Genomic DNA, 23,661 nt, shown 5'->3' with positions numbered 1-23,661 from the left:
ATTTTTTTCCCCCGCATCCAGGGGTTTTTTTGTTTTTTTTTACAGACTGGAACTTTGATAAATCTACCCCGTATGTATGAAATGCACAGGCCTTATCCTAAGTGGAATTCAGTACAAAGCAATGGTTGGGCTGTTATACCAGCCTTTAAAAACTTTGGATTTGCATTATATTGCCAAGACTGGAACAATAAATGTGGATTATAAAAATATAAACTATATAAAAATATAAACGGCAAGAAAAATATGACTCAGTGGGTGGTGAGATCTGATTGCCATGAAGCTCTCTTTTTGTAAATTGCAGTCACTAAACTCTCTGTCTGGATTGTACGTAAGATCTGAATTGCTTTGCAAGTAGTGTCCTTGAAGAGGGATTGATAATATTTAATGTGAGTGCAGTGATAATGCTGAGTCTGAGTATGTTAGGGCTTCATCAATTTAACCAAACTAAGCACCAGTTTCATAGTTCATAAATATGCAAATGCAATTAGTAAAACAGCAACCAACCAGTGTCAATCAATAGCTAATACCAATGTCAATGCTCAAGGGCCATGAAGAAATACAGATCTACCTATAATTATGGGACAATTGAATTTACATTTGTTTTCAAAAACAGCTTGCCCTGGGCTTGGGTCACTGCTGGTGTCATAGCAAAGTAGTGCGTGACGTGAACGCAGAGTAATAACTGTAGTTGCTTGGCAGAATGGTAGGGGGCATTTAAAACCACATCTCCTTGCATACTTATTCCCGCTTCCCTTTTGTAGAAGGCACATTGTCTCAAATGTTCTTAGCAGCAACAGAATAAAGTTCAAACCCTTTTCTGTTTTTCTTATCAAATTATTTAATTATCATCATGTGACTTTAGTGTGGAAGATACAAATTTTTTGCCGATTTGCAGTTATTTTGCCAATTTGCATATTTGAAGCATATATCAAAGTGTATATTACTGTTTCATTATAAACAAACTCTACCACATGAAAGAAAGCCAATAGCTTCTCCTAACAAAAAAAAATGAATATATGATTTTTTTGCACAATATTGCTGATAAAGTTATATAACAAAAAAAATTATCACATATACAGTGCTTAGCCTTTTCCCTGTCAATTCCGAGACCTAGGTTGCTGACCTTGACATATATATCCAGGTCTGGACTGGGATTTAGAATAGGCCCGGGCATTTGCCAGAATCCACATGGCCTGTTTTATCACTCACTGACTTTTAAATGTATTGTTGGTGCCCTATGCATATCCCTATTTCTATCAGTAGCTACAGGTGGAGTGTGTCACATAGCAGCTACCCATACAGATCCCGCAGCTGCAGTAAATATTTCTTTCATTTTTCTGGGGCGCCAGTGAGGAAACTTTGGCTTGTGTGTTGCACACGTGTATGTCATCTGGCCCAACGATCTAGTCTCTACGCCTGTCAGCCGATCCCCCTTTCTAAGCACATGCACATGTTGGAGACAGCACAGACTGAGTGTAAAATACATTTTATAATGGATGGGTGAAATAACAGGACATGTTGCATGACACCACGGCATGTCTGTTACTTTTCTAAGTGCTGGTGAGAAGAGGGTAAGCATTGCAAATATGATTTGAAGCTTCCTTGCCTCAAATATAGTGCAAAAAGTAAACTACCCTTTAAAAACAAGATTATAGTACTCAAAAGTGAAGTGTATCAAAGAAATTGCAAACAGAAATGTATGTGAAATAGGGAATTCTAAACACTCTGCAGTCTTATTCTACAGTGCAAGAATGATGCATTATGCCTAAATCTTTATACGATTACCTTTTGATTTTCAGAGTCTCTGTACACAAGCCCAAAGTAGTCCTTTTCTAAAAGGTTTAGATGCTCGCACACTTTTTCAAAGAGGATTTGGCCTTTGGAGCGTTTCTGAAAAGAGAGAAAAAAATGTTAATTGGCAGCAATGGCTAAGAAAATATTCTGGGATATATTAGGCCTAAACACATTGTGATGGAACTATGCACAAACATATATCCAATCACCTGTTTAAAATATATTAGGTGGCATATTATTAAATACATTCATTTAAAATCTGTAATTGCTATTAAAAGCATTATCTGTCTTTCCCTTTCTATTTTCTTCAGTGTCGGTTCTGACTCTTGAAACACAGCAGCAGCTAGCAATCTAACAGACATGAAAAAAGAAGTATGCAAGGCACTGTTGCTTATAATTCTATTTTCTATCATTATAGAAAAAGGGTGGCCTCCCCTTTAAGGCCTCCCATAGACACTAATAAATATATAATATATATATACGTCAGTTCCCTTGCCTTTATAATAAAATTTACAAAATTGAACCTAAGACCTGAGTGAGCAGTACCTTTCTCCGAGTATCTGTGAACATACCAGTGGAACTGCACCCAGGCACCTTTATTCGTTTTACACGATAGTGCCGGCTTCTGCTGCTTATTATATATATATATATATATCTCAATCCAAATGGTGTCCGCACTCCAAGGACTTTTTTTATTGCAGATATATTGTTAAAACCAACGTTTCGGTCCTTATTACGACCTTTCTCAAGGATGTATATATATATTATATATATATTATATATATATATATTATATATATATATATATATATATATATATATATATATATATATATATACAGTGGAGGAAATAATTATTTGACCCCTCACTGATTTTGTAAGTTTGTCCAATGACAAAGAAATGAAAAGTCTCAGAACAGTATCATTTCAATGGTAGGTTTATTTTAACAGTGGCAGATAGCACATCAAAAGGAAAATCGAAAAAATAACTTTAAATAAAAGATAGCAACTGATTTGCATTTCATTGAGTGAAATAAGTTTTTGAACCCCTACCAACCATTAAGAGTTCTGGCTCCCACAGAGTGGTTAGACACTTCTACTCAATTAGTCAACCTCATTAAGGACACCTGTCTTAACTAGTCACCTGTATAAAAGACACCTGTCCACAGAATCAATCAATCAAGCAGACTCCAAACTCTCCAACATGGGAAAGACCAAAGAGCTGTCCAAGGATGTCAGAGACAAAATTGTAGACCTGCACAAGGCTGGAATGGGCTACAAAACCATTAGCAAGAAGCTGGGAGAGAAGGTGACAACTGTTGGTGCGATTGTTCGAAAATGGAAGGAGCACAAAATGACCATCAATCGACCTCGCTCTGGGGCTCCACGCAAGATCTCACCTCGTGGGGTATCAATGATTCTGAGAAAGGTGAAAAAGCATCCTAGAACTACACGGGAGGAGTTAGTTAATGACCTCAAATTAGCAGGGACCACAGTCACCAAGAAAACCATTGGAAACACATTACACCGAAATGGATTAAAATCCTGCAGGGCTCGCAAGGTTCCCCTGCTCAAGAAGGCACATGTGCAGGCCCGTCTGAAGTTTGCCAATGAACACCTGAATGATTCTGTGAGTGACTGGGAGAAGGTGCTGTGGTTTGATGAGACCAAAATAGAGCTCTTTGGCATTAACTCAACTCGCTGTGTTTGGAGGAAGAAAAATGCTGCCTATGACCCCAAAACACCGTCCCCACCGTCAAGCATGGGGGTGGAAACATTTTGCTTTGGGGGTGTTTTTCTGCTAAGGGCACAGGACAACTTATTCGCATTAACGGGAAAATGGACGGAGCCATGTATCGTGAAATCCTGAACGACAACCTCCTTCCCTCTGCCAGGAAACTGAAAATGGGTCGTGGATGGGTGTTCCAGCATGACAATGACCCAAAACATACAGCAAAGGCAACAAAGGAGTGGCTCAAGAAGAAGCACATTAAGGTCATGGAGTGGCCTAGTCAGTCTCCGGACCTTAATCCAATAGAAAACCTATGGAGGGAGCTCAAGCTCAGAGTTGCACAGAGACAGCCTCGAAACCTTAGGGATTTAGAGATGATCTGCAAAGAGGAGTGGACCAACATTCCTCCTAAAATGTGCGCAAACTTGCTCATCAATTACAAGAAACGTTTGACCTCTGTGCTTGCAAACAAGGGTTTTTCCACTAAGTATTAAGTCTTTTTTTGTTAGAGGGTTCAAAAACTTATTTCACTCAATGAAATGCAAATAAGTTGCTATCTTTAATTTAAAGTTATTTTTTCGATTTTCCTTTTGATGTGCTATCTGCCACTGTTAAAATAAACCTACCATTGAAATGATACTGTTCTGAGACTTTTCATTTCTTTGTCATTGGACAAACTTACAAAATCAGTGAGGGGTCAAATAATTATTTCCTCCACTGTATATATATATATACTTATATATTGAATATTTACATATGGGGGTGGAAACTTCATTCAAACTGAATGCTGAATACAGAAAACATCTGTTCTAATGATGCTCAAGGAGGACCCATGAAATATGAGGCAATCATGGCATTCCTTACATATCCATAACACTCAAACATGAGCTGAGCACATGTTGTATAATTAAAGGGGACCTGTCACCCTAAGAAATAACTCCAAATTATTTTCTAAATTGTTAGTTGAGCAAAATAAACTTTACCTACTCTATATAAATAATATAAATCTTCTTTCCTTCCGTCTTGGAATTACTCAATCAAAGCTAGCAGGCAGGCACCATTTTGTGGACACTGTTATGAAGCCAAGCTTTGTATCATGCCAAAATCTTGTTTATGTGATAGAATGGGGGACCTGATGCCCAGGCCCATGCACTGGCTACACAATTAGATGAGGAGGAGGGAGGGGAAATGTGAGATGTGCAGTGACATCTAGGAAGTGCTGAATGGAAAGCTTAAGTTATTGTCTGCCCCGCCTCTATGCCTAAGGCATAGAGGCAGGGCAAGCAATATATGATTGACAGCTGGGATTTTTAAATGCCTTTATAATGGGTTTGAATGTGTTAACATAAAAATGAATTTGGGTTTCATGTTTAATTTGAAAAGGACTTTTATTATACAGCTTTTTATATCTGGGTGACAGGTCCACTTTAAAAAACATTCATATATTTCCTGACATTGCAAGGTAACTGTTGTTGTGATCCAACTGTGTTTGCAAAACTTACGTGCCCTGGATGTGTTTAGCTGTGCCACATGATACAGTGACAGAAATAGGCAAAAGGCTGTGCACTGACCAGCATTACTCAGACCAGCACACATGTACACTAATATATATATATATATATATATATATATCTCAAACTCAACAGCAGAAAGCACTCACAGCTACAGCATCAATCAGGTCAGTGATTTATTTCATCATACCATCTACGCGTTTCGATCACCACAGGATCGTCATCAGGATGAGTGCCGATTCTTTACAAGACACACACACACATATATAGACACACACACACACACACACACACACACACATTAGATTTCTGAACAGAAGAAAGTACATATTTTTAGACATTCCCAGATGCAAATTTAATTGCCTATGGCTTAGATGGAAAAGGTCATGTCCATGTTTGAAGGCTGAAATACCGTGGCGTAATGTTATTAGTGTCAAGCAGCACTCAGCAAGGAACATGCAGGATATACGAGATGCTGTAGGTCAGATGTATGCAATGCCAATAGAGAACATAGGGGGATATGCAAGGAATGGGCTCCGAAATGCTACTCTGTATGGCAATGGAAAACACAACAGAACCAGCTGAACAACTAGGGAAACATCTTAATAGATTGCATCGCGATGAGCAGAGTGTGAACCCTGTAAGGCTGAAAAGAGAAAGTTCACCTTTAAAATTAACTTTTAATATATAGACTAGAGATGGAATATAAAGTAGAACTTGTCCACATCTCTCTGTTTTTATATTGTGTGTTTTTTCAGTTCCCTTTCTATCACTCTTCTCTCTAAAGTAAAATTCAAAATGCAGCCAAAATGCTAGGGTCAGTGACCTCTAGCACCAAAAAACAGAGAGACTTCAAAGCTGGATATTTACGGTTATCATTTTAATTGCCTGTTTCTCTGTTCAGGCTTCTGTTCGCACTTCATTCTGAAATTCAAAGAAATGCCTAGTCGGTTCAGTGATCCTAGAAACCTGCTAGCAATTTAAATCCCAAACTGTAGAGCACACAAACAAAGGTATATAGATATTTTTTTCTATCTATAAAGAGCTTTAATATTATGTAGACAATAGATTTGTTTGTGCTAAGAACACATGGGGCGGGCAGAGAGGGTGCAAATTGAGCACATGAAGCATAATATTGTTCCTATAAAGCAGCGCTGTCCAACTTCTGTGGTACCGAAGGTCCAAATTTTTCTGGCCTATGTGGTGGAGGGCAGATAATCGAAGCCAGTTTTGACCAATCCCCTTTTTTAAACCACAACCATGTCATCACAAGAGGTTTATAAGACCATACCCACACTAATGGTGGTAGCACAGCAAAAATCCAAATGGTTGGTGCTCACTGCAGGGATATCACCCATTACTAGTAATATAAAAAAAAAAAAATTAAGTAATATTAGGACATACCCATTAAATCCATATGCTTCCTCCTTCCCTGTGGGTAGCGCAACAACCCCCAGCACATAATTACACACCCTAGGGATCCCCTAAGAACTTTTTCCCAATGCTAACAAACTCACAGGCAGCACAGGGCAGGCAGAGTATGGCACACCCAGGCAGCATAGGGCATGGAGAGTATGGCACACACAGGCAGCATAGGGCAGGCAGAGTATGGCACACACAGGCAGCATAGGACAGGCAGAGTATGGTACAAACAGGCTTAGTAATTGGCACTCGCTGCAAAGTGCCAGTTACTAAGGACGAGCATGTGTAGCTCAGAAACAGGTGCTCTATTTTCAGATGATACACACCTGCCCAGTCAGTAGGCACTACACTAAAACAGATTACAGATCTGAGGCATACCAAATAAGTGGTAAAGAGAAAATATCATGTTTTATATTTGATTTTGAATATATTTGATATCACACAATTTATTCCACAAATTTGAGCTGATGGTAATACCAGCTTTAACCTACAAATTCCTATCTCCAATCTGGTTCTGTAAAGAGGGAGCATAGTATTCAAACAGCCATAAAAGACATACTGCATAAAATAATGAAACAGAATTCTACATTTTATTGGTAGGGCATTATAGCAATACGAAGAGTGTATATCATTTTAATCTAAGAGAATGGTTACTGTGTGAAATTATTTCAAATGTTAGCCATTCTGAGATCAGGGCTTGGCATTCCCGCGGAACCTTTTCTATCAGATTAACAGAACAACCACTTGCAGCAGACACAGAATTGCAATCAGGGGTTCCAATACAGTTCTGCATGGGCAACATTACAGTAATTCTAAGCTTTCTAGTGTGTCTGAGGTTAAAGGTGCAAAGTTTTTAAATGCACTCATTAAAGAAGTGTTAAACTGTGTTTTGCCCACTGTCTATATTATCGAAAAGAATACTTTTCTGAATAAAACAGCACAAATAGACCAAACAGGCTTGCATTTAACCATTATCCCTATCCTTCTGTAAGATTCAGTCAGTATGAAAGAGTTGCTCCCTCTCAGATAAGCTTCCAGCAAACTTCATGGTCTTCTTATTACAATTTAGTCAGAGCTGAATAAACTGCACAATCAGCTGTGAGGATACTTCCAAAGAGGGTCTTAATGATCAAACTCTGATCACAAAAGAGCTGACTGGGCAAAACACAAGCCCGGGTTGGTCAATAAAACGGATCTCACATGTACTGGCTCATCAGCCATCTCAGAACAGGCAGGAGCTACTATTCCATCCAGGGACTGGAATAAATGGTCTTGAAAAATACCCTTTGTCAGCTGGTTGCAAGCACCGTGACTGTATTGTCAAGAAGATGCATGTATGGTAGTTGCAGAACCACCCAGAATGAGGCTGATTTATTACCATCTCAATTTTAGCCACAATTCAAATTTTTTTGTGCTAAAACAAATTCAAATTAGGGTTTTCCAAAAAGTAAAACTTTGGTGTCTAAAAGCTTGCAAGTTCATGTAGAAGGCAATAAGTCAGTGGGACTGGTCCTAGCAACATTTAATATATACAGTGGTGTGAAAAACTATTTGCCCCCTTCCTGATTTCTTATTCTTTTGCATGTTTGTCACACAAAATGTTTCTGATCATCAAACACATTTAACTATTAGTCAAAGATAACACAAGTAAACACAAAATGCAGTTTTTAAATGAGGGTTTTTATTATTTAGGGAGAAAAAAAATCCAAACCTACATGGCTCTGTGTGAAAAAGTAATTGCCCCCTGAACCTAATAACTGGTTGGGCCACCCTTAGCAGCAATAACTGCAATCAAGCGTTTGCGATAACTTGCAACGAGTCTTTTACAGCGCTCTGGAGGAATTTTGGCCCACTCATCTTTGCAGAATTGTTGTAATTCAGCTTTATTTGAGGGTTTTCTAGCATGAACCGCCTTTTTAAGGTCATGCCACAACATCTCAATAGGATTCAGGTCAGGACTTTGACTAGGCCACTCCAAAGTCTTCATTTTGTTTTTCTTCAGCCATTCAGAGGTGGATTTGCTGGTTTGTTTTGGGTCATTGTCCTGCTGCAGCACCCAAGATCGCTTCAGCTTGAGTTGACGAACAGATGGCCGGACATTCTCCTTCAGGATTTTTTGGTAGACAGTAGAATTCATGGTTCCATCTATCACAGCAAGCCTTCCAGGTCCTGAAGCAGCAAAACAACCCCAGACCATCACACTACCACCACCATATTTTACTGTTGGTATGATGTTCTTTTTCTGAAATGCTGTGTTACTTTTACGCCAGATGTAACGGGACACGCACCTTCCAAAAAGTTCAACTTTTGTCTCGTCGGTCCACAAGGTATTTTCCCAAAAGTCTTGCCAATCATTGAGATGTTTTTTAGCAAAATTGAGACGAGCCTTAATGTTCTTTTTGCTTAAAAGTGGTTTGCGCCTTGGAAATCTGCCATGCAGGCCGTTTTTGCCCAGTCTCTTTCTTATGGTGGAGTCGTGAACACTGACCTTAATTGAGGCAAGTGAGGCCTGCAGTTCTTTAGATGTTGTCCTGGGGTCTTTTGTGGCCTCTCCGATGAGTTGTCTCTGCGCTCTTGGGGTAATTTTGGTCGGCCGGCCACTCCTGGGAAGGTTCACCACTGTTCCATGTTTTTGCCATTTGTGGATAATGGCTCTCACTGTGGTTCGCTGGAGTCCCAAAGCTTTAGAAATGGCTTTATAACCTTTACCAGACTGATAGATCTCAATTACTTTTGTTCTCATTTGTTCCTCAATTTCTTTGGATCTTGGCATGATGTCTAGCTTTTGAGGTGCTTTTGGTCTACTTCTCTGTGTCAGGTAGCTCCTATTTAAGTGATTTCTTGATTGAAACAGGTGTGGCAGTAATCAGGCCTGGGGGTGACTACAGAAATTGAACTCAGGTGTGATAAACCACAGTTAAGTTATTTTTTAACAAGGGGGGCAATCACTTTTTCACACAGGGCCATGTAGATTTGGAGTTTCTTTCTCCCTTAATAACGTAACCCTTCATTTAACAACTGCATTTTGTGTTCAATTATGTTATCTCTCACTAATAGTTAACGGTTTTTGATGAGCAGAAACATTTAAGTGTGACAAACATGCAAAAGAATAAGAAATCAGGAAGGGGGCAAATAGTTTTTCACACCACTGTATATATTTTTTACTGAAGTCTTTTGAATGTTTCCATTTTTTTTTGAGTTTGTAGACGCATTGAAAATTGTAAGTAGCGAATATTATGCATTCAAGTATATTTCCCATGGTTTAATTTGATCAATTTGAGTTATTTTTTTAATAAATAAGCACACATTTGAGTTTGTTAAGTCGAAGGGGCAGATTTATCAAAACACGAGTTTGAATCCCGAATGGGAAAAATTCGGATTGGAAACGAAAATTTCTTAAGATCGCAAATATCACGAAAATGCTTTCCAAAAAATCGTATTAGTCACGATAATATCGTATTGGTGATCCGAAAGTCACGAAATTTCGTACCGAACGATTGTAAACAGCGGCAGCGCCTTTCCGAATTTTTCACGTAATCGTCCAAAAAAGTCGCGCGGGCGCGAAAAAAAAACTGCGGAAACACGCTCGGAGCGTACGGATGAGCGTGTCTTGATAAATCTCCCCCTTAGAGTTTGTTTGAATTAATAACACATTCAAAAAAGTTACAACTTTGAATTTTGATAAATAGGCCTCCCAGTGCAGGGTTCTGCAAGGTACTACTTCTCTTGGCAACTAGAACCCCCAGACAAGTCCCTCTTTGCTTGTGGAAAGGTGCATGCATGCTTTCCTACATAATCTCCCATATTATTTTACAGAATACTTTGTATCTGATGCATTTGTTTTGGTGCATGAGTAGGTTGCGGAGATTAATATAGTTTATATAAAGTTAATACAAATGTCATGACACTTTCAGCTCAACTGCGTGCAGATTTGCTGGATATGCTCATTGCACATATTAACTAACAGAATGGTTATAATTAGTCTGAACTTTACTGAAGTTTACACAGATTTATGAGTTAATTGAAAGCTAGGAGACTGCACTATGATCAGTAAATATCATAAATCAGCAGGAATTGCCCTAACTGTATGTTAATGCAGCAATGCTTAATGGTTCTTATTCTATTATGCAAGCTCATCGTTGTTTTCTCTAAGTGCTTCTTCAAGGACCCAAGAACTGCTCAAGACTATTTAATCCGTATACATAAAAGGTTCTCTTCTATGCCTTTTATTTAGAAAGCTCTCTGCTCAGGATATAAGATAAACTATGATGTTATTTCATGGATATCACTGAAACCGCTATATTATATTAGCATGAAAGCACAAGCAACTGCTCCTACTCTGATCTCTATATATTTTAAAAAGGCATGATCCAAAGGGACACAGACAGACCAGAAGAAGTTGGGTGATGAATGCAACTGCTATTTTTTATATTACCTAAATGCAATTTTTATTCAAACCCAAAAACAACACTGATATTTAGGGGCTTGGTTTATTTGCTGCTGTAGTCGAGTGCTTATGTGGAGTATTTGGCTTCCACAGTGCCCTAGATCAATAGTGACAGTAAGTAACACGGTGCAAACAGGTGAATCACTTTTTAATTAATACATTTGTATTTTCCCTTTTATCATATGCATATCCTGTATCTGGAATTGGAGAGGGCCTTGACTTGAGATATGTGAACAACCCCCCTGGGTTACGTATTTTATTAAATAGAGCTCATTAGATGCTAAGTCTTAATGGAAATTCAGAGAGGTCATTCCTCAGCAGAATACCCTGATCAAACAGTCAAAACAGGTAAAATACTGCAGAATTAATTAATATGGAAGTTCCAGTTTTAATTCCGTCTCTGCATGTTACTTTTTTATGGACATATACTGTTCATGGAATTAGAGGTGACTCTACATTGCTCTGACTTCAGATTGCTGTGCAAACCCCAGGGTTAAGCAGTTCTGTTACTTTTTTTAATTACTAGAATTCCTTACATGATTCAAAGCTCTAGTGGAAATGCAGCAGCTCTTTAGCTACACCCATGCCCCTGTTCAAGCTAGAATACTTGAAGTGACCATTTTAATTTCCCCGTAACAAAATCTATCTAGCTACCACATTATTATTATTAACATTTATTTATAACGCGCCAACATATTCCGCAGCGCTGTACAATAAGTCATAGGAAATATCAAAACGGGTCAATAGATGGAATCTCCAAAATACCCCTGTACACTCTTAGCCCTTCAGCAACTATTGGGTCTGGTGCCCCTGTTCTCTCGGTTGTAAAATAACATTGCTCACCAGTCAGTATAATCATTGGGTGCAAAGGTACAATCCAATATAATCATCCTTAAGACCTTAGAGGACAGGTGCTCATAGAAGAAACAGGGTGTTTAATAGCAGTAAAGAGTATGTAAAGTATTGTGGAGGCACAATATAAGGCTTTTAAAGCATTAATAACAAGTAGTGTCAAAGCCAGAATTGGATGATGATGAACTGCTCGTTAAGGCTCCGCAAAAACTGACAACCACTGCTACATTTATTCATAATCATATGGTTAACTTTAAGGGGAAAATCATTGGAATAAAGATATTCCGATATGCAAGAAAAACCCATTATTGGAACCTGAAAGGGCATATGCCATCCATGCCACTCTGGAAATCACCTATACAGCACAACTGCCTCTTGAAAATGTAATCTAATAGAGGCACCTGTGGCTGTATGATTATGTACATTAGCAGCTGGTTTCTCTTTATGACTATGAAAAAAAAATTGTGGTTTAAATAAGCTAACCACAAGTAGAGAATAAGCTTTTTATTTTCATGGACCAGCCAGTGTATTTTACATTCTGCAATGACCCAGTTAGTACACAATTGCTTACCTACATGGCTCAAAAGATAACCTGGCTGGAAACACAACTTGGCTAAAGTATGGTGCTTTCCCCAGTGTAGGGGACGCTACAAACAGAACAGTAGTAGTATGTGCATTATACACATGCATGGCAATGTCTCACATTATACAGCCCTAGGGCACTGCAATACAAACGTGCGTTCTACTACTTAAAGGAATGGACCTGAAGGTTGTCCTAAAGTGATATTTCTACAGCTTCACCCATCTCTCTCATTACGTTCACATCTCAGGAGGCCAAGTATTTCCTTTTTTGGCCCTCACACTGAGAATGAGGCTGCAAATAAAATTAAAGTGACAACAACAAACTGTGATGAGGCAAAGGTTCTAGTGAAATAGTTTTGATATGGATATCTAGAAGCACACTATAAATAAAATAATGAAGACCATCTCCATAGATTCCACTGTAATCAAATAATTTTAAATTTAAATGATTTCCTTTTTCTCAGTAATAATAAAACAGTACATTGTACTTCCATCTAAGTTATAATTAATCCCTATTGGTGGCAAAACAATCCTATGGGGTTTATTTAATGTTTAAATGATTTTTACTTAATGTATGGACATGCAATTAAGGAAAGATCCCTTATCCAGAAAACTCCAGGTCCCAAGCATTCTGGATAACAGGTCCCATACCTGTATCTAGAATGCACAATACATATCTAGACTGCTTAAAAGTGAAAAAGAACACAGTCACTAATGTGTATTTAATGTTTAACTTCATGTAGCCAAATAAGATATTTAAAATTACATGTGTTTTTTACTATTTATTACATTGTAATAACATTTTCATATCTAAGCGTGACCCTTGCATGTTCATACATATAGGCAGCTGCCATTAGTTGTTGTGTCCCTAGGAGAGGAACTGGCAGCGGCAGAGCGCAGCTTCATTTCATCCCAAGTAAAAGCTGCAATGCACCACTACTAGGAGCAGTGTAAGATGACCAGAATATGAAACAGAAAACAATGCAGAGAAATACAAGCTGTGACCCAAATTGGGAAAACGACCAGCAGGATGATAAATAGCTATAATAGAAGGAAAAAGAACAAGAACACTATGATTTCATAAATGTAATTCCCTGGGAAGAAATGTAAAGGGCAAGAGACTAAAAGCAAGCTCCTTAAATCACCTGGCACAAAAGGGCCCCTAGACTCTATTTGAAGCAGGGGTACCAGAGGTACAAGAGATACATAGGGAGAAATGGGGAGGGGAAAGAAATAAAATTGGAAAGGAGAGAATAAGAAGTGCAGTTTCTAAACAGCAGTAACATTTATGTTAGAATGTAAGCTCTTGCGAGCAGGGCCCTCCTCCTAGTGTCTCTGATCCTCATCCAATGTAACTGCAAACTATTTTTGTGAATTGTTTATATGTACATGTTAACTGTTAACTGTCTTTTGTACCCCTCTATTCTGTAAAGCGCTGCGTAAATTGATGGTACTATATAAATAATAATAATAATAAGATACAGAAGTTTTTGCCCAACCCATGCAAAGCCAAAATACTGCTGCTAAATCCATAGTCTACACAGAAAGGTTTTTTATTGGGGCTAACACAACAGATAAAGGCACATATTTAATAACTTTCAACACTGTGGGGCTCATTTATAAACACTGGGCAGTCACCCATAACAACCAGTCACTCCTTACCTATTTTCAGTTGCAGGAAGAAACATGAAAGCAAACATCTGGTTGGTCCCTGCAATCTTGGCTGCTCCCTTCATAGTGCCACATGCTTACACATACACAAGTGTGTTTTAGGGGACCACAAAAGTGGTTTAGCTGACTGGTGGCCATTACACCCAGTACAGGTTGTCCACAACAAATGACCAAAGACCCAGGAAAATTTAGAGGCAGACATTTACAAGGTTATGGAGCTTCTAATACCAAGTGGGTTCAGCATTCTTATTAATGAGATATTATGATAGTCAGGTATGAGACCTGTTATCCAGAATGCTCTGGACCAGGGGTTATCTGGATAAGATATCCAGATAACTATTCTATACTAACTATTCTATACTTTGGATCTCCATACTTTAAGTCTGCTAAAAAACAATTAAAACATTAAATAAAACAAACAGGAATGTTTACCTCCCACAAAGATTAATTTTATCTTAGTTGGGATCAAGTACAAGGTACTGTTTTATTATTACAGAGAAAAAGGAAATTTTTTAAAATGTAAATTATTTGATTAAAATGGAGTCTATGGGAGATGGTCTTCCTGTAATTCTGAGATTTCTGGATAACGGGTTTCCAGATAATGGATCCCATACCTGTACTAACACTACTTTTTGTGGATCTGTTTTGCCCTAAGATTTAAGTTGCCACTATTTCACTTTCTACAGTTTGTCCTGGATGATCCTGTCAGTAAACTAGCCAATTAAAGGCAAATTGCTGGGGCAATCTTATTATCAAGATACTGTTCAAGCAATCTATTGAAACTTTTAAAGGACTGTATGTACAGTCGCTTTTGTAAATGACAATTACAAGGATAAGCGAGAAGAAATGGTTGCACAAAACAGAAAAAAAGGTATTATTCTACATAAAAGAACTATCCAAATTCAGCTTCTAAAGTGGAGTCTGATTTCCCAGGAGAGATTCCAGAACAATCTCAGAATTCAAATGCTTCTGAATTAAATCTGGGAGCTTTCAAACAGAATAAATAAATCAGCAATACGTGGAGGGAATTGCTACTGGAATTCAGGTGCCAAGAAGGAGAACGGTGCTTTAGATAAAGTTCAACAAGTAAATCAGATTAAACCAGTGTGATTTAACAGTGTTAAAGGTGTCGCTGCTTTCATTCTTCATTTGAGAGGTAAAGATCTTGGTTCTTAAATTACAAACAAGGATTGTTTATTACGTTATAAATGACCATGACAAAAGCTACCAAACCCTTCTTAACTTACTTGCACATTTTTATATTCTGACTGCAGAGGGGCAAAAGCATCGTTGTGCTAGAACTTATTAAGCAATGGGAGGTCCTATGTCCTTCTTCCAGAACAGATCTAAAGAACAGATGAGGTCTGGCTTCATGGAATACATTTCTTTTTATTTCATTATTTTTCTTATAATAATTTTCTTCTTAATAAGAATATTTTTCATATAATATTTTTCTTATTATAAGAATATTTTTCTTATAATAATTTTCCTATTAACCAAGACAGTTACGTTTATAAGATATCAGACCCATACGATTTCTAAGATTATGGCACACATGCAACTTTGCTATGAGAAAAATTACCAGAAAATCTCACTGAGGCTATCCCAAGGGACGAAAATGATGTAGCATGATAAGGGTAACTGAAAAATGTACAGCTTTTGCATAAACACAGAAGAGAAAAAGATCAGGCAGCAGGCTGGTGTGGATAAATTGCAAGCCTTTGCACAAGTCACAACTGAGGGAGACATCCTGGACCATACTACTCATACTATTTCCCGCACCCTAAGTTCTCTCACCTTCTTGGCTGTAATACCCTTTGACTGGCTTTCATGCAAACAAAGAAGTACAAATTTAAGTATGAGACTTGTTATCCAGAGTGATCAGGACCTGGGGATTTCAAGATAAGGGATCTTGTACACATTTAATATATTAGGGCAGGGCTGTCCAACTGGCGGCCCACGACCCCCCTCTGTGTGGCCCCCCCACCTGTCTGGCTGCTTTGATGGCTTACCTTTGTGGAAACTTTAAATGGTATCAGTACTGAGATTAAATGGACCCCTGCATGGTTCACACCTCATATGCAGACTGTAATCCCCCTGTATTGTTTAAATATGTAATCTCCTGTACTGTTCACACCTTTTAATCACTGCATTGTTCACACCTCAGGCTCTAATCACCCACATTGTTCCCCTGTTCAAACTTTAGAGCAGTGCCAGCATTGTGTCAGTGTATGCTGTCTGTGTGTGCCATAAACACAGGCAGCCTAGGGCAGAAAGAGTATGGCACACATAGGCAGCATAGGGCAGGTAGAGTATGGCACATACTCTGCCTGTCCTATGTTGCCTGTGTGTGCCATACTCTGCCTGCCTTACCCTGCCTGTGTGCCATACTCTACCTGCCCTGTGCTGCCTGTGTGTGCCATACTCTACCTGCCCTATGCTGCCTGTGTGTGCCATACTCTGCCTGCCCTATGCTGCCTGTGTGTCCCATACTCTGCTGCCCTATGCTGCCTGTGTGTGCCATACTCTACCTGCCCTATGCTGCCTGTGGGAGGTGAACCTGGCAAGGGTTTGTTCTGGGAGTTTGTTAGCATTTGAAAATAGTCATTATATGGTCCCTAAGATGTGTAATTATGTGCTGGGGGTTGCTGTGCTATCCACAGGGGAAGAGGAGGCATAGGGATTTAAGGTTGTGTCTTAATATGACATAATATAATTCTTTCACATATGAATAAAGGGTGATATCCCTACAGTGAGCACCAACCATTTGGGGTTTTGCTGCGCTACCACCATTAATGTGGGTATAGTCTTAAAAGCTCTTGTGATAACATGGGTGTGGTTTAAAAAGGGGGAGTGGTCAAACTGGCTTCCATTATCGGCCCTCTACCGTGTTGGCAGAAAAATTCCGGCCCTGGGTAGCACAGAAGTTGGACAGCGCTGTATTAAGGGATTATCTTCTCAAACAAATATCAACAAGTGCAGCTAACAGTGATTATGTTATTATCTTCCTTGACTTAAAAAAGCATAGGTACTCTTTTATTACTGTTTTATTAATATTTAAAATTTTAATTATTTGGGAGATGGCCTTTCCATAATTTGGAGCTTTCTGTATAATGGGCTTGCAGATAAGGGATCCTATACCTGCATTCATGCAATTCAGACTTACAGTATTCCCACAGTGCCATAGTTGTATAGCCGCTTGCACATCCCACATCACTGGGTAGAACACACACGTACAAGGATAACTCGCAATGTGAGACAAATATTTTGTGATCTATTTTTAACTGCACAGTTCTATTCTTCCTGCACACTAACACACTGTAGTATTTCTTTTCATCCATAACTGTAGAATATGTTAATGGCATAGAAATTACCAAAACAGAAGCATGTAAAAAAAGTATTGACCTAATAGACAACTTTGTGTGGAATTTAGACACCATTTACTTCATGTAATAATTCAATAGTGACTGGCCAGTCTACTTACAATTAAAAAAATGATACAATAAAAAAACTCTTTAAAAAGCACAAAAGTTAAAATATATAAAATTGCTGCTTGGATCCCTTAAATCCAATCAAAATATACAGTATATAACAAAATTAATCCAAAGTAAAGTGCAATGTGCCAAAAAATCTCAGAAATGTATCCACCTGCAACTCTCAATGTATACAGTTATAGCTCAACAATGTTCTCTTATAAAATGCAAATCTATTGAACTGCCATTTATTAATCTCTTATTCTTCGGCCACAGCAAACAGAGCATACACAACAGGATAGTTACTGTTCAACAACGTTCCCTTATGAGTATTATATTCAGATATATTGTCACTCTCTTGTTATTGTAGCAGTCATAAACAGAGTTCTGTAAAAAAAACAACTCATATATGTACAGAGCTCATATATGTACTAAGGGTACACAAGTGCAGTTGCCATAGGTTAACTACTGCAACTAATCGGCTGCACAGATTCACTGCGCAGATTACTCAATGCAACTTTTTAAAAAGTTGGGGCTACTAATTGTCTTGTGTATCTTTGCCCTTAAGGTATGGAGATCCAAATTATGGAAAGACGCCTTATCTGTAAATTCCCGGGTCCCACACATTGGCTAATTTGGCCTTTATCTGCACTTTGCAAACTGCTTTCTTTAATGATTTAATTTCAACAGCTCTCTGCTCCATTTCTGAAAACAAAGACCTACAAGCCGCCCTGATAAAAATAGCCAACAGGTGACAGTATATGGGCTGTAAATCACTATACTGAACTGTTCACTGTAATGTGTCAAAACCAATAAAAATAAATGATGTGCATTCACGGTATTGGCAAATCCAACTGGATGCTAGATTCATTTTATCTGTAGGAAAAAGCTAAAGTTCCATCCTGATTTCCATCCAAGCCCTGCGCTAGATCAATAATCTCCTTTCAAAGGTTTAGCCAACCCAGTATTATTATTTATTTTTAGATAAGTCAGAGCTATTTTGGGGCATTTGAGATCAAAAGCATTAGTGCAGTTCCTAATGCATGGAATGGATGTTACATAACATCGCTGGTATTTGGGCGCTGGAATTTCAGAGCCCAATTTCACAAATAGAAAAGGTTAAAGTCGGGATATTATTCTGGAAGTACAACAAACGGCCCTGGCACGGTTCAAAGCATTAGCTGAATAGTTATTATCAAGATGCTGAATAATTCTGACAGAACAGAACGGCAGGTTACATAAATTAGCTGAACAACTACATTCAAATATTGTATTGGTACATAGAACACAATAGAGATTTGCTATCATCCATATTTCTTGGGTTACCTTTTTTTTATAATTGAAATTTTGCATTTTGGTGCCAGGACCTATTTATAACGGGAAGGAGACAAGTTCAGCCAGAAATGGAGAGGATAGTCAAGCATGATCCACCAAGCTAAGGGAAAGAGGATTCAACACTCAGATTTCAAGTAACTTATATGAAAATATTTTTATTTTTATAGGTGTTGTACAGATTGTTCTCACTTAGGAACCATATTTGCTCTTTGTGCAAAAGTAAATGCATACTAATAGAGGGCCACTTGTATGTATTGCTTCTTTGTGCTAAATAATTATTATGCTTTATTCATATAGAGCTAACATATTACATTGTACATTACAGGCTATAAAAGTCCGTAATACACCTTTGGAATGAAGTTCTGGCCTATCCTGGCATTCAGAGGGCTTCATATTGTGATTAAACATATAAATACACTGACACTACATTGGTTATTACACATTCTAGGCCAAACTGATGCTGCACGATAGGAGGAGTGTCATTAACAAACAATAAGCAACATCATTCACATCTGTTTCTGCCCCTACTGGATCTTAAAATCTAAGTTCTCTACATCCCACATTCACACACTATGGTTTTTCCACAGTAGGGAATTAAATTAGCTATATGTTTTCAGAGTGTGAGGCAATACCACAGACCTTTCCTGTATTACTTAGTATTACTTTACTTAAGCTGTGGCCAACACTTCTTATAACACTCTACAGGCCCATTCATGTAGCTGCAACAATGATTTTTTGCCCAGCTTGATAAATAGGCACCTAAGGTTCGGTAGAGTTCATACATAAATAACAATAAGCCTGTTAAATACACTTACATTCCATTTTTAAACCGTAAACAAAGTTCTAATTTAGTTTTATGACCATTGCACACTGAATCCCAAATTATAGGCACAAAATAATTAAAATACAGGTATGGGACCGGTTATCTAAAATGCTCCTGATCCGGGGTAATTTGGATCTACATACATTTAGGGGTGATTCAATAAGGTACGAATCCGAATCACAAAATCCGATCATTTCTGATGATCGCAAATGTCACGAAAATTATTTTTATTTGAATACGAAAATTTCGTACTTACGATCTGAAAGTTCCAAAAAACCTTTCTGACTTTGAACTTTCAGTGCATGATTTTGGAAGCCTCCCATAGGGCTCAATGGCACTCTGCAGCTCCAACCTGGCCCAAGGAAAGTCTCCCATAGGGCTAAATGGCACTCTGCAGCTCCAACCCGGCCCAAGGAAAGTCTCCCATAGGGCTCAATGGCACTCTGCAGCTCCAACCCGGCCCAAGGAAAGTCTCCCATAGGGCTCAATGGCACTCTGCAGCTCCAACCTGGCCCAAGGAAAGTCTCCCATAGGGCTCAATGGCACTCTGCAGCTCCAACCTGGCCCAAGGAAAGTCTCCCATAGGGCTCAATGGCACTCTGCAGCTCCAACCTGGCCCAAGGAAAGTCTCCCATAGGGCTCAATGGCACTCTGCAGCTCCAACCTGTCCCAAGGAAAGTCTCCCATAGGGCTCAATGGCACTCTGCAGCTCCAACCCGGCCCAAGGAAAGTCTCCCATAGGGCTCAATGGCACTCTGCAGCTCCAACCCGGCCCAAGGAAAGTCTCCCATAGGGCTCAATGGCACTCTGCAGCTCCAACCCGGCCCAAGGAAAGTCTCCCATAGGGCTCAATGGCACTCTGCAGCTCCAACCCGGCCCAAGGAAAGTCTCCCATAGGGCTCAATGGCACTCTGCAGCTCCAACCCGGCCCAAGGAAAGTCTCCCATAGGGCTCAATGGCACTCTGCAGCTCCAACCCGGCCCAAGGAAAGTCTCCCATAGGGCTCAATGGCACTCTGCAGCTCCAACCCGGCCCAAGGAAAGTCTCCCATAGGGCTCAATGGCACTCTGCAGCTCCAACCTGGCCCAAGGAAAGTCTCCCATAGGGCTCAATGGCACTCTGCAGCTCCAACCTGGCCCTGGGAAAGTCACAATACTGAAGCTTGAATGAATCCAAAACTTACTTACTCGTTGCGACAAATGCGATTGTCGCGCAAATTGTTGCAAAGTCGTGCAACTTAACGAAAAAATCGCAGAAAATACGCACAGTTCTAAAACTTAGAAAAAAATATGATTTTTTTGTATTGGGAATCGTACATTGATGAATGTGTCCCTTAGTGTAATAAATAATCATTTAAACATTAATCAAACCCAACAGGATTGGTTTCCCTCCAATAAAGATTAGTTATGTTTTAGGCCTTTCTGTAACTCGGATCATTCTGGATAACGAGTTTCTGGATAATGGATCCCATACCTGTATATGGCATGTAGATGTACTTTGACTTCTGATTATCCAGGGGAGCAGACCATGATTCAGGACTATATGTTAGATGTATTTGAGACTTACCTCCACCTCACAGGAGTACTCTGACCCATCAAGAAGCATGACTTTAGCCTGCATGTTTTTCGGCCTCCTTGCAGATTTCAGAGGTGACTTGGAAAGTTTGCTGGATCCTGATTTTTGAGAAACTTTGTCGTCTTCAAGTTGCTGATACTCTAGCGGTTTTGTTGCAGCCTCTTTATCCCAGTCCTTGTCTGGGTTCTGCGGAGAGATAAAGCAGAGAGATATATTAACTTAAAGAGATGGTAAATAAATGGTGTTCAAGAAATAACTATACAGGTTCTTGCAAACAGTCATATTTAGATTTAGGGTAACTCTTTCAGCTGCAAAAATTTTTATTCAAATCTAGGTGCTAATCAAATAAATTAAGGAATCCTTATGCTACACAAAAGTGTATTGCACAAAACTGCCTTTCTATACACGTGATGTGAACTACAGACTCCATTTTAATCAAATTATTGAGAAAGAAAATTTCCCTTTTCTCTGTAATAACAAAACACTTGTACTTGATCCCAACAAAGCTATAAATAATCCTTATTGGGGGCAAAACAATCCTATTGGGTTTATTTAATGTTTAAATGATTTTTTAGTCGACAAAGTATCGACATCCAAATTATGAAAAGACTCCTTATCCGGAAAACCGCAGGTTCCAAGCATTTTGGATAACAGGTCCCATACCTGTACTTACAGTATTGGAATCAAAGAAACCTGGGTGAGCTATAAGGTAATTTTAAAAACGTTTAAATGTGTTTGCATACACATTTAACAAAAAGCAGAATATGTCATGATGCCACCCTTCCATGGAAATAAAGTAGAACAAATTTTGAATGCTACAAATTTTCTCAACAGAGTAAAATAAAAACACCTTCCCGATTCTGAAAGGATAAGAGGTGTTCCGAACCATTACTGAAATGATCTTTGTCCCTTGCATTGTACTCGAGGAATAACAATGCCACAATTTTATTTTAAGCACTGCAGCTGCCTTCTTTCAGTCTCAACGGATGCTCTTAAAAATCTATGTAAAATGCCCCACGTTGCATGTCGTCTCTCTAAAGTACTTGCCCAAATGTAATTACATACAAACCAGAGGGAATTCAGCTCTAATTTCAGAAACAATGATTCTCAGTCTTGAATTCATTGGGTCAGTGACCCTAAATAAATATTCTTCTGAGCAATATTACTAAAATATTGGAATAAGCTGGAACCCAGAAATTTTTGAAAAATGTTTGCTTCATCAACAAATATTCAACAATATTGAACAAATATTCAAAGAGCTTCATTAGCTTAGTTACCCCCTAACTTTAGTGTAATTGAATCCTCTTTTTGTAGGCCAAAACGGCATTGCTTATGAAAGATTAGGCTTTAACTGCTTTATAAATAGGTACAATTACAGTAAATGGCTGCTAGGGTCTTATTTAGCCTAGGAATCTGGCATTTGGTTGAATGAGAAACAGGAAAATGAAAAGGAGAGGGCCTGCATAGAAACATAAGTAATAGAATGTGGCAATTAATTCATAAACTATAAAAATAAGGAGGCCCCAACATAAAGACCTCAGATGAACCACTGCCGCTGGACAATACCTTTGATTACTTCTCTCAGCCCTTAACTTTATGGCCAGTTCTTTCCAGGTACACGTACCATTCCCAATGCCCACAGACCTTTGATTATGCAGTCATTTAAGGAATCAAAAATCTTTGCACAATACAGAAATAACACAGAGGAAGCAACACAGCTTTCCAACTAAGTAAGATGTACGATACTCACTTTTTACAAAGTATGAGTTATCAGCAGTTTTCAGGTATATTTCCCACATTTACCAGGTTACCTGGTCTGTGTCTGCAGCTCATTACAGAATAATGTAATTACATTTACTTTGCAGCACAACACAATAGCGAGACTGAGAAGATTAAAAATTAAAGCCTGGCCAACAATGAGCTTAATTCCCAAAGATCTTGACCGTCTTCCATCTGAACCAAGAGCACTGTGAACATGAATTCTGTCTAAACGATTTCACACAATGTTTAGTGTTAACCAACAGTAACTAATTTGTGTGACGGCTTTAGGATTTGCAAGTACTTTCTGTTATAACAAAGGGTGAGGTAAATTTGTTCTCGTGGCATCATCAATGCAATAACGCTGCTTAAGAAGCTTCCAACAAAAGGTGAACAATAAGAAAGAGATAAGGCAGCCAGTAATATAGTTGACAGTTATAGACAGATCTATGAAAAAAATTGAACCGAAAAAAGAAAAGAGAAGTACGGTCAGCATTTTGAAAAGAGTAGAGGTGGATAGAAAATGGGCAGCAGATGCAAAATTGCTTGAAAGATGTGTATCTGTGTGGCGCTCTTTATTCACTACTACTAGGAGCAGTTACAGGCAGACTAGGGCATTTTGTCCCTCTGTGTTCCAGCAGGTGGCAGCAGCAGACAAAATGCCGTATGTGCAAAAGCCCCTATGG

At 38.7% G+C, this 23,661-nt stretch overlaps 1 protein-coding gene across 22 annotated transcripts in view; it reads right to left on the bottom strand.

The window, feature by feature from the left end:
* Nucleotides 1–23,661, bottom strand: part of epb41l3 (erythrocyte membrane protein band 4.1-like 3) — a 168,749-nt gene that overhangs the window by 45,644 nt on the left and 99,444 nt on the right. For all 22 annotated transcript variants that reach the window (XM_031903973.1, XM_031903967.1, XM_018095038.2 and 19 more), the window contains exons 3-4: nt 21,209–21,403; nt 1,786–1,890 (exon numbers count right to left, since the gene is read on the bottom strand). In XM_031903973.1, the coding sequence (XP_031759833.1) occupies nt 1,786–1,890; nt 21,209–21,262 (159 nt within the window). In that variant the 5' untranslated portion in view covers nt 21,263–21,403. The remainder of the gene's footprint in view (nt 1–1,785; nt 1,891–21,208; nt 21,404–23,661) is intronic.

The sequence above is a fragment of the Xenopus tropicalis genome, chromosome 6 (assembly GCF_000004195.4).
Source record: "Xenopus tropicalis strain Nigerian chromosome 6, UCB_Xtro_10.0, whole genome shotgun sequence".
Taxonomy (NCBI): Eukaryota; Metazoa; Chordata; class Amphibia; order Anura; family Pipidae; genus Xenopus; species Xenopus tropicalis.
Note: the sequence above shows the minus strand (reverse complement) of the source record. Positions and strands in the feature narration are given on the sequence as shown.